Below are 12,153 nucleotides of genomic sequence, written 5' to 3'. Positions count from 1 at the left end.
GCTCAAAAGCAGATATATAAAAAGGCAGAGCAGCATAAAAGAGAAATGGGATTTGGGTGTTTAGGGAAGCAAAAAAAATTTTTAAGCCAGTATGGATATAGCGTACAGAGTATTGGAGGTATAGCATGGGGGGCTGGGTACAAATTCTCACTTGTTCACACAGTTCATTAGGCGACTCTGGGCCAATCACACACACAGTCACAGTCTCAGTCTCTCTCTCACTCATACACATGGTATAGCCTACCTCACAAGGTTGTTGTGGCATTGAAATAGGAAAGCAAGCACTATCCTGTGCTTCCTAGGGAAGGACGGGGTAAAACTTAAGCACCGAAGGGGGATTTGGATGCCAATAGAGTCATAACGCTAGGGTGCCTGCCTGTGTGCCTGTTTAATGGTTAATCCCTACGTTATATTTTCTTAAAAGCAGAAAACGACATGGTCTTGTTGTCCCCAAGCATGGGAAGCATCACCATATCAGGAAACTGTCAGTCACACATCTGCACCCCTGTATTTGGGCAGCTCCTTAAGGGCAGATTCACACATTACAGATGTATGTGACAAGGAAAACACTTCTGTGCAGGAAACAGCAAGGAAAGTGCAGGGAGACTGTCAGTCGTGATGACCATGCATGTCACCCATGAAGATCTACACATTCACGTTTCCTGCGATATCCAACACAGAAGCTTCATCCACAGGAGGGACCCTTTCAGATCTTATGGATTTCATCTGTACTTTACAACGGGGTCCACCAAGCCCAGCGTTTTGTCTCAAAAAAGCCCCTGGGAGTTAACAAAGAGGAGATGGCCAGAAGGATTCATACAGGTAAACCCCCCACACATTACACGGAGATCTCATCTAGGTTTCATGAGCCGCACCGGCACAGAGACCCCCACAAATCCTCCCGCCAAACCATCCCCAAGGGACTCCCCTCCCCTTTCCTGTGACTGCCGTCCGAGGCACCGAGAGCCCGCTCTGCCCAGCACAAGAAGGTGCAGCCACTCGGAGCCCTGGCACGAAAGCGTCGCCCTTTCCTCTGTCGCTGGTGCCAGCCAGGTACAGGCTTCGCCCGCAACCTGCCCGGCAGCCGCCAGCCCAGCAGCGCTCGGGGCGAGGGCGCAGCTCAGCAGCGGCGGCAGAGGACGCGCTTTGCATGCAGAAGGTCCCGGCCAGGCAGGGGCCCGCCTGCACCCACCTGGTCTCCTCCGCCGCCTCTTCTTGGAGCCGAAGAGCTTGACCCGCGAGAAGACGCTGAGCTTCTTCTTGTCGGCGCAGCTGGTCTTGGACTTGCTGGGGCTGCTGACACATTTGCAGGCGTTGGACTTCTCCCTCTCCCGCGCTTGCCTCTTCTGGCGGATCAGGGAGCTGGCGATGGCTGCTGCCATGGCCGCCACCCTGGAGGGTCACACAGCGGGGCTGCGGGGGCTGCTTGCGGGGGGAGCCCCCAGCATGCTGCTCTCGCCTCCCCGCAAAAGAGCAGAGCCGGCGGCAGGCCGGCCCCGGCAACCCGACGGAGCGGGGCGCGCTGGGCGCTCGGGGACGGGACGGGGCTGCCCGGGGGCACCCCTCGCCTCGCCTCGCCGCGCCTCGCCTGCCGCCGGGCCCCGCTCAAGACCCCGCTCGCCTCGCTCGCCGGACTTGCCGAGCCGCAGAGGGGAGAAGAACCAACCAACAGGTCACTCGACGGCGTCTCCGCGCGCGCCTGGGCGCTCCCCGGCGCAGCGCCGCCCGCCCTGGCCACAACGCCTGCCCTCCGGCGCCCGCTCAACCTGTTAGACGCCGGCGGAGACGAGCGGCTGCCCGGCTCGGGCTCCTGCCCCGCCGCCGCGCTCCGGAGCCCTCCGGAGGGGACGCGTCAGCCGCAGCGGCTCCCGAAGCGAAGCCCAGGCGCCTTCCGCATCGCCTGCCTGCCGCGGAGCGCTCTGCAACCAGCCCGCCGCCCGCCGGAGTCCGTCCACAGCGGCACCCGCAACAGAGCCTGCGCCCTCCGCCCGGAGAGGAGAAGAGAGGCGACGCGGCAGAGCCCCCGAGCGCGGCCGCCCTCCCCTCCCTGCCAATGCAGATCGCGGGCTCAGTGCGCAGGGAGGCGGGGGAGGCCGGCGCAGCCGCGGCCAGGGGAGCCAGCCGCCTCCCGGGGCGCTAGAGGAGGAACCCGCGAGCCGGAGCCGCCTCCCGGGAAAGGAGGAGGCAGACACCCAAACAAACGTGACCGGCGTGTGAAGAGGAGCGGCGGAGAGGGAGGGAGGGCGAAACACCTGTCGTGGGAACCCGACCGGGAGACGCGTGTAGAAGCAGGCAGGCGAACGGGGAACCGGGCGGAAGAATACGGACGGATACAAATATTGCCGCCATCTGAAGCAGGCAGCATCGCCTTGCGGGATCCGTCTGATAGTCCCCGGACTCGGAGTCCAGCACCCTGTTGCCCACGGTGGCCCCCGAATGCTCTAGAAGCTCCCCAAGCAGGGCCACAGAGGCCAAAGCCTCTCCCTCCGGAAAGTGGCGACCATCTGCTTCTGAACATGGGTGTTCTCTTCAGCCATCGGGGCTAGGAGCCGTTCATAGATCTGTCTTTCATGAACTGGTCCACCGAAAACTCCTGGGCATCATTATATTCCAAGTCAAAGAGTCTCACAAGTGTATTGCCCATTGTGTAAAGAAGTACTTTCTTTTGTCTGCCCTGAATCTATTACCCTCCACACCATGACAGCCAGTATGGTGTAGCGGTTTGAGTGTGGGCTAGCATCTGGGACACCTCGGTTTGAATCCCCCCTCTGCCATGGAAGCTTGCTGGGTGACCTTGGGCAGTCACACACACATCCTAGCCTACCTCACAGGGTTCTTGTGAGGATAATTGGAGGAGAGGAGAACAATGTATGCCAGTTTGCGTACCCATTGGGGAGAAAGGAAGGATATAAAACAACTATGATCTATGTCTTGTCTTTATCATGTCCCTGCCATCACCATTTGCCTTTCCTCCACCATCCAAATTGTTAAAAGATGCCTGGGTGGTGATTCCTTTGGAGGCAGTATTGAAATCTCAAGGCAAAGACCTTTGTTTTCATTATAAATTCTCAGCATCTTTACGTAGCTGACTTGGTCTCCGTTCCAGCTTCGTTTTTCATGTACATCCTGATTTTCTTTCAGGGAACTCAAGGAAGAATCGATAGGCTACCCAAGAGGCTCACAGCTAGACACTGGGCCTGCATAGTTTCAATCCCGTGTTTAGACCCTGCTCTGGAACTACCAGGGAGGGGCTGTGGCTCCGCAGCCTGGCATCTGCTTTGCATGCAGAAGGTTCCAGGTTCGATCCTCAGCATCTCTGTTCAGAAGTATCAGTCAGAAGGTGATGTGAAAGACCTTTGCCTGATCCACTCTCAGTCAGAGCGGACGCTATTGATGTGGATTGGCCAACACTCTCAGCTTCACGGGTCCATATGAAGCAGGTAATGATCAGAGGGGAATGAGACGTGATCTTTGGTTGAATCTTTTGCAGAACTGTTGAAGCCAAGTAAGACTGCCATCATTTGTTTAAAATCCATTTGAATATGTGATTTCCAGAAAATCCAGTTCAGATGTCCATACCTAAATGTCACTGTGCTTTCAAGAAACCACCCATACATTCACCTAGAATTTGCATTGACGAGCACCATGCTGCCTTGCTGCCTCATAACCATCGCCAAGCCATCTCCTGTAATGTCACCAAAATGTGCAGTACAGTTCTTCTCACTTGGGGCCACTATGGATATGCTGGACTGCATAAGTGGTTCAAGACTAGCAGTACCATGATACGGTGCAACATCGGACACAATATACAGTCTCCTGAAAGCTTGCTTGGAAGGTCCCTAAGCTCATAATGTGTTTCAGGCAGCCCAGTACCGCAATGTGTGTTTTCAAATCCAGGGTCTAAATGATCCTGCACCACTGAGAAAGTGATAGCATAATGGTGGTGCAAATGGAACTGGGTACAACCAATGCAATTTCTGTTATCATCTGAAGCCATGAAAATGAAACACAGCCAAATGCGTGCAGTAATCTTCAGCAGTTCTCTGAGTTACATCCTCAAGTTTCTGTTCTTGATGGAAGATGCTTCTAAGTCTTTAGCAGTTTCTTCTGCCATTCATAGTGGTTTGCTAGAGGAAAACCAAGAGACGTTCCGAACATCTTTGATGAAACTTGTGAGAGTTGGAATTAAAGAGTTCAAAAGCAACACCTGCCAGCCTCAGGCTCAAGCTTGGACACTCTGCATTGGAAACGGCCTCCATATTGTGGTTAAATCCACTAATGAGCTAATAACTACACTGTTCTGTGTTCAAACCAAAGTACCCACCCAGAGTAGGGCACTGTTCTTCAACAGTTGCTCTTAAGCTGAGCAGTTGCAAGTCATGTATTCAAAGTCAATAGTCATCCGTGTAGGTAGGGAAGCATAGAGCCAAACTACAAGTGAGCCAAAGTACAAGTCCAACTCTAGTTGGACACTTGTCAGCTTCCCTCAAGTTTTGATGGGAAATGTAGGCAGCTTGGCGGAATGTTGGACAAGTGACAGTTGAAAAGTCCATTGGACAGCAGTCAGAGAGCCAAGCTGCGAGACCAGGATGCCTCCATTTCCCATCAAAACTTGAGGAAAGCTGACAAGTGTCCAACTAGTGTCAGGCATCACTTGTAGTTTGGCCCATAGACATCCATGTGGCACACAGGGTAACAAGATTCCATAACAAGCTATGTCTACAGGCACAATAAGCACCAATATAGCTTAACAGAGGGACCATTTTTGAGCTATGAATAGCTCAGTTCAAATCCAGCATAGGCTCTGGTTAGCCCCTATCCTTTAGTGTATCTTACTTCATGTAAGAGTCAAAAGGGGCCATCTCATATATACCTCCCTGAGCCCCTTGGAGAAAAAGCAGCCAAGAAACAGTTTCCCTAGGACAAGCATCTTACTTTATGACCAAAGAGGGATGCCTCAGCCTACAAAATAAAAGGCAGTTATAGAGCTGGGGTAGATTCCGATTAGGACTTGTGGGTTTGATGCAAGGAAACGCATGCCCTGGTATGCTTCTCTGCAAGCTTAAAGAGACAGCAGTCACATTTCACAATGCATAGATGTCTGGTTCCGTTCCCGCTGGCAACATCCCAGGGTCATCATTGTTACATTTACAAGAGTGCCAAGAAGAAGAATGCCAAGCACATTCCTGGGTTTTGCGCGGATATAATCAAGTGCAGTTAATTCAGTCTCTTTAATACCCGATGTGCATATGGCTATTTCACTAAATTACACCCCAGTCCCAAGCATGACATCCACAATGCAGAAGACCTCAGGCACACACTTGCTTCTGCGTACTAAAGGATTTCCCCTTAGCTTTGCCCCCGAGCAGTGCCACTCTTTAATTGCATGTTATTTTATATTCCCCTTGTCACATCTCTTGGAGGCAGCATGCAATATTAAAAAACCAAAATATCCATAAAAGCCAATTAAAAGCAATGGGCAAGAAGAACAACTATTTAAAAACACCAATAAACACACTGCATCTGATGCAAATAGCAGCTAAAAGACCAGCTGAATAGAGCGGGGGGGGGGGGAGGCAACAAAACTTTAGAAAGCACTTGAGGTGATACATCCTGAAAAATGTGTGTAATAGTCATGCGTGTGGTTTGCAGGCTTTTTCTTATGCTGGAAGGGAATGTACAGAGATTGTGGATAATTTACAGCTGGGACCATTCAACACAGAAAAATTCTTCTGACTGACCCTCATTTACTTTCAGGTCAAAAATCCATTGGATGTTTTAAAAAATGAACATTTAAGATTTTTTTAAAGACTTGTTTTCACTGAAAATTTGGTCAACTGATATTTCCCAAACATTCGCTGAATTTGGAAGACCAAGCCAATGGAATAGACTGTGAACAAAGGAAGACTTAATATATATTCTAGTGCATTTTATTCTTGCACGATAATTCAGCATAAAAATGGAATCACGATAATACTAAAGATAAAACCTTAGGCCCAATTCAACTCATCTCCCACACACAAACACACACACACAAACACACAAAGCCTAATAATTTTGTACTAGTCAGATCTCCTAAGTTTCTGACTTAAACTATTACCAATACAATTTCGTCTCATTCTTTGCCTTCTTTTCTGCCCCCAGGTCTCCCTTTTGATTTCAGAGGGAAGACTCTAAAAGTCCGTGGCGAATTTGCCCTTGGAGTTGGTCTGTTTCTAAAACCTTCAGAAAATGTTTTTATTATTACTATCTATAAGCACCTAATAATTACTAGGCACTGTTGAAAAATTCAAACGGGTCCTGCCTGCAGGCTTCTGTTCTCAAGTGAGAAAAGCCAAGGCACAGGAGAGGAAGGCCAGAATGAACATTCCCATTGAAGGCTTGACATTCATCTGAAGTTTGGGTATGATCACAAATCCCCCCTTTTGTCTCCCCTTTATTTGGTAAATAAGCCAACTCTACATACAGGATTGGAGGAATTGGACCCATTCCTCATCTGCCTATTTGGTATGCTGAGGATCTTCTGGCACCCACAGATGTTCATGTGTTAGGGTCAGGGCTTTTTTTCTGGGAAAAGAGGTGGTGGAACTCAGTGGGTTGCCCTCGGAGAAAATGGTCACATGGCCAGTGGCCCCGTCCTCTGATCTCCAGACAGAGGGGAGTTGAGATTGCCCTCCGCGCAGCAGCGCGGAGGGCAATCTAAACTCCCCTCTGTCTGGAGATCAGGGGGCGGGGCCACCAGCCATGTGACCATTTTCAAGAGGTTCCGGAACTCCGTTCCACTGCGTTCCTGCTGGAAAAAAGCCCTGGTTAGGGTAATGTGTGGGTTGGACCTAATTCGTAATCCAGCATGCATAGATGTTATATGTACAATTGAAATCTTAACATTTGATTTAACCTAGGAATTCATGCTCAAGTAAAATGACATCTATGCATGGGGGTTTGGCCACGGGAGGTGAGGCCTGTTCATCTCTCACTCTTCACCACACTTAGGGCCAGAGGGTTGTGTGAACCAACCCACCTTTCCCGACTGAGCCGCCTGTCGTAATATTTTTCTGTCTCATGATCTAACTTTGATTAGCTGTGTCTGGGGTAGGCGTGGCCACCACTAAGACAAAACGGAGTGGTATGATTTTAGAAAGAAATGGTAGGAAGCTGTTTAAAGGTCTCACTCAGGGCTGGTGCTACCCTTAGGCCAACTAGGCGGCCGCCTGGGGCACAGACCTCAGAGGGGCACAGAACTGACCTGAGGGACACAGTTTTATACAGATTCGTTTCTTTTTGAAAAGCAACTGACAATTTATATTTTTATTTTAAAATAAATACTACAACAGTGCTATAGAATATAGTTAATTATAATGTCTGATCAAAGTTTTCTCTGCACCCCCTATCACTTGCAAAAGTCCCATTGGCACCAGCTACTGAGGTCTGCCTCCTGGGGTTATAAGTCGGCAAACAGGGCAGGAGTGGGGGAGAATACCTACTGAGCATCCCCCAACAGGGTAGGGGGAATAGTCCTCTCAACAGACAATCAGGAGTGATGAGGGTTTTCAATAAGTTTTGATGGATCCTAGGGCTCATTTTGAGGGGGAACGCATGGGAACGCAGTTCTGGCAGTTCCCCAAAGAGGTCACATGTCAGGTGGCCCCACCCACCTGATTCTCGGCAATTTTGGGCCCGTTTCAGCCTGGATTGGGGCCAAAATGGCCCAGATTAGGCCTCTGACAGGTGGTGGATCTCTCTCCCATTCAGCAGTGGCCCAATCCTGACCATTTTGGGCCCCTTTTCAGCCATTTTCAGCCCCTTTTTGCCATTTTGGGCCCAATTTCAGCCCTGAATGGCCAGGATTGGGACCAAAACATCCGGGATAGGTGATGCCAGGGGGTGTGTCATATGGAAATCAGTTATGCTCATGACACACTCTCGGTGATGTCAAGGGGTGTGGCATATGCTAATGAGTTATGCTAATGAGTTCCTCCAGCTCTTTTTCTACGAAATGACCCCTCAATCCTACTGAGATTGCAAAGGAGCTTGGAATACTACCAAACTTCAAGACAGAACAAGTTAGAAAAAGGAGACAGAAACAGCAGTTTGAGTATGAGGCCCAAGAAGACGCAAAACAAGATCCAAAGCAGAAATTCAAAATAGGTTTCTATTATGCTGTCTTAGACATGGCCATACAATCTGTTGAGATTCCATCAGCTACAACAATATAATTCCCTATTTGGCTTCCTGTAAGATGTATACAGTATCAACAAAAAATTTACTGAAGACATACTTAAGGCCTGCAGGAATTTGGAAAAATCACTGATGAACAATGGAAACAAAGATATTGATGCTGGAGATCTGTGCACTAGTTCAAAGTCTTCCAAGGTCTATGCCACCACAAGGAGTACTTTTCTTCACGCTGCAGCAAAAACTCCTGGATAGTGTGGCTAATGTTTCTGTTGCTCTAAGGATCCTTCTCACACTTCCAGTGTCAGTGGCAAGTGGTGAATGCCGTTTCTCAAAGCTCAAACTTATAAAAATGTACATACATTCAACAATGCTGCAACAGAGACTAGTTGGTTTGCAGTATCAATGGAACATGCCCAAATATCAGCACTTGACCTGAAGAAAATGGTGATAAAATTTGCAAAGGAAAAGGCACGCAAAATGAGATTTTGATTTTCTTGAAATGGAAAGATTCAAGAGACTTACATTTTAACATCACAATTCACAGGATTATTCAAAACTAGTGCCAGAGCCTGTTGTGACATAATACAACAGGCTCTAGGAGTGGGCACTGGACTGAGCCATCCCACGCTGCAGTGGGCCACCGGGCCTGGCCACCCTGCACCACAGTGGATGGCCGAGCTGGGCAGCCCCATGCCCTAATAGGCCAGGCAGCCCTACACTGCAGCAGGCTGCTGGGCCAGGCACCCCTCGTTGCAGTGAACCAGGCAGCCCCACGCCACAGCGGGCTGGGCCGGGCTGCCCTGCACCTCAGCAGGCTGCCAGCCTGGGCTGCTCAGCACTGCAGCAGGCCACTGGCCTGGGCAGCCCCGTACCGCAACGGGCCAGGCAGCCCCATGCCGCAGTGGACCACTGGGATGGGCTGCACTGCACCAGGCCCCGAGGCAGTGGAAGGCCTGGGGCCGCGGGGTCATGTCTTCCTGCTGCCGTGCTGGTCCTTTCTGGGCCTCCAAAAGCCCCAAGGCAGTGAGAAGTCCAGGTGCCATGGCACCGGACCTTCCCACAGCCATGCTGGGCCTTTCTGGGCCTCTGGAGACCCCAAGGAGGTGGCGGGGAGGCAAATTGTTTTGCTCCCGACTTGCGTTGTATTCCCAGGGCTTTTTTTCAGGGGGAACGTGGTGGAACGGAGTTCCGGCACCTCTTAAAAATGGTCACATGGCCGGTGGCCCCACCCCCTGATCTCCAGACAGAGGGGAGTTTAGATTGCCCTCCATGCCACTGAGCGGTGCAGAGGGCAATCTAAACTCCCCTCTGTCTGGAGATCAGGGGGCAGGGCTACCGGCCATGTGACCATTTTCGCCAAGGGCAATTTAAACTTTAAAAAACTCCCCCCTTGTTCCAGCTGAACCAAAGGGACGTCATTGTGCAGTCTCGAGTTCCACCACCTCTTTTCCCAGAAAAAAAGCCCTACGTATTCCCATGTACTGTGCCTGCGCGGGGATAAGAAGTGACTAGTTGGCAACATGGTTTGTCTTTTATGTTTAAGGATGATTTGTGATTTGTGTGCTAAAACTGATTTGTATTTGAGAAAGAAAATCAAAGATAGTTGTATTATTTATTCTCGCAATTTTTTAAAAAAATTAGCAATTTCAAGTTTTGTGCTTTATATTTTTACTAGAATTCATTTGTTTTTGAAAATTGGTTAGCAGTGTGTGTGGGGGGGGGGCGCAACTAGTTAGCCTTGCCTAGGGTACAAAAAAAGCCTGGTGCTGGCCCTGGTCTCACTTCATGATTTAGGGTTTTATTTATTTTACTTCATTTATACCCCACCTTTCTCCCCAGCAGGGATAGGGTTGCAAGTCCCCTGGTGGGAGCAGAGAATACCTCCCCCCCCCCACTCAGCCTCTGCCCTCCATTACTCTCCTAGCCAGAATGTGCAAGGGCAAAGTTAAGTAACCCTCTCTGCTCCCTGCGTCCCACCCCCCCCATAGCTCCTCCATCCCCTAGGTTGGGCTCCAGGGGACCTGGCAACCCTAAGTAGGGACATAAATCCACTTACGTTTCTCCTACCTTCCATTTTATCCTCAGAACAACCTTGTGAGGTAGGCTATGCTGAGAGTGTGTGACTGACGGCCTCGCCCAAGGTCACTCAGCAAGCTTCCATGGCAGACTGGAGATTTGAACCCAGATCTCCTGGGTCTAGGCTTTTCAGTTGTCTTCCAGTGGATGGCAATCTCCTGGGGGTTTGCCCTGCTGTAAACCGCCCAGCAATCGCCCACTACCAGCAGGCAACCAGGGAAAGTACACGTTGTGCTCATGGCGGGCACAACGATGTCACTTCCTGAAGTGACGTCATCATGCTGGCTGCAGGTGTGCTCCTGCATTTTGCTCAGGCCGATTTTGGCCCCAGTGGGCCAGAATTGGCCCTGCACAAAGCACCAGAGTGCGCCCATGGCTGGCGTGATGATGTCACTTCCGAGAAGTGACGTCATCATACCCCGCTGGGAGTCTGCTTAAGGTAAGTTCCTCCCCGCTCCTGCTGGGAGGGTGTAAGAACCTGGGAACCCTACCAGGGTCCTAGTCTAACAGTCTAGCCATACACCGTGCTGGCTCCTGAGATTTGGTGGTGGAACTTGAGGAGAGAGCTCAGCAGGGATGTGATGCCACAGAGTCCACCCTCCGAAGCAGCCACTTGCTCCAGGGGAACTGACCTCTGTTGTCTGGAGGTCAGCTGTAATTCCAGGAAATCCCCAGGGTCTCCCTGGAGGTTGACAACCCTGTTATGGTTGTACACTATTCTTTTTTTCATGGGGATAGGATGTGATCTCTAGAAAAGACAAACCCATTTTCCGATTTCCAAAAGATTTTCCAGGAACAGAAAGTGCTTCTCAGAGGTGGACTAGCCCTACAACTCACTAGGAAAGTGCCCAGTGGGCTGACGACTTTGGCTTGCCAACCTCCAGGTGGTGGCTGGAGATCACCCAGAATTACAACTGATCTCCAGGCAAGAGAGATCAGTTCTCCTGGAAAAAATGGCTTCCTTGGAAGGTGGTCTCTGTGGCATTATAACCAGCTGAGGTCTCTCCCCACCCCAAACCCCAACCTCCCCAGATCCCACCACCCAAATCTCCAGGAATTTTCCATCCCAGAGCTGGCAGCTCTCCTCATTGTTATTTTTGCCTCGGCTCAGGTCTCAGCCGAGTGGCCTCTGAGGAACTGCTAGGATGGGGCTGTTTTGGTTTAGCTTGCTGCAGGAATCTTTTAACATCCACGTCAGCCCCTGTCCTGGTGACATTTCTTGCTGTAGTAATCAGAGCCACACTGAACATCAGTAGCTGGAACAGCAATTCAGTTTGTGGTGTTCCAGAGAAACTTTCATTTGGCCTACTGAACATTTCAGCTCATAAGTATTTGTTTAAATGGGGGTGGAGAGTGCCCTCAAGTCAGATTTGACGTATGGAGACCCCTGGCAGGACTAACAGCGGTGGTTTGCCGTTGCCTGTCTCTGCAACCCTGGTCTTTGTTGGAGGTCTCCCATCCAATTACTAACCAAGATCCATCCTTCTTAGCTTTTGAGATCTGACAAGATTAGGCTCACCTGGGCTATCCATTTCAGGGCATCTGTTAAAATATATAACCATTATACAGATTAATTTGGGGAGGAAGGAGAGTATTTCAGTGCTGGAATTCTTTACAATTTTTCCCATTTGTGGAGCATCATTTTACCTAAGAGACTTTAAAAATGGAAAGCAGGTTTTGTTTTGGAGCTAACCTACCTATTCAGAAGGAGCACTTGGTAGTGGTACAGCCAGTATAAGATTACACCAGTACACAACTGAATAGAAGGACGATATTGTTAAATGTTTCCTTCCATAAAAATCCCTTGCAAGCAGAAAACTAGCATATCAGAAAGTCTTTTCCCCTGACAAGCTAGCTTTCTATGTATAGTTTTTTTAAAAGTTGCATTCAGTCATGAGA

General features: G+C 50.0%; 1 protein-coding gene across 3 annotated transcripts in view; it reads right to left on the bottom strand.

Moving 5' to 3' along the window:
* The window catches only part of FGF13 (fibroblast growth factor 13), a 257,859-nt gene that overhangs the window by 58,479 nt on the left and 187,227 nt on the right, over positions 1-12,153 (bottom strand). The window contains exon 1 of one of the 3 annotated variants that reach the window (XM_054997003.1): positions 1,193-1,880. The exons of the other annotated variants lie outside the window; for them this stretch is intronic. Within the exon in view, the coding sequence (XP_054852978.1) occupies positions 1,193-1,382 (190 nt within the window). The 5' untranslated portion in view covers positions 1,383-1,880. Of the gene's footprint in view, positions 1-1,192; positions 1,881-12,153 lie in introns of those variants that run through there. 3 annotated transcript variants of the gene reach the window in all.

Source organism: Eublepharis macularius, chromosome 13, assembly GCF_028583425.1.
Source record: "Eublepharis macularius isolate TG4126 chromosome 13, MPM_Emac_v1.0, whole genome shotgun sequence".
NCBI classification, from domain to species: Eukaryota; Metazoa; Chordata; class Lepidosauria; order Squamata; family Eublepharidae; genus Eublepharis; species Eublepharis macularius.
Note: the sequence above shows the minus strand (reverse complement) of the source record. Positions and strands in the feature narration are given on the sequence as shown.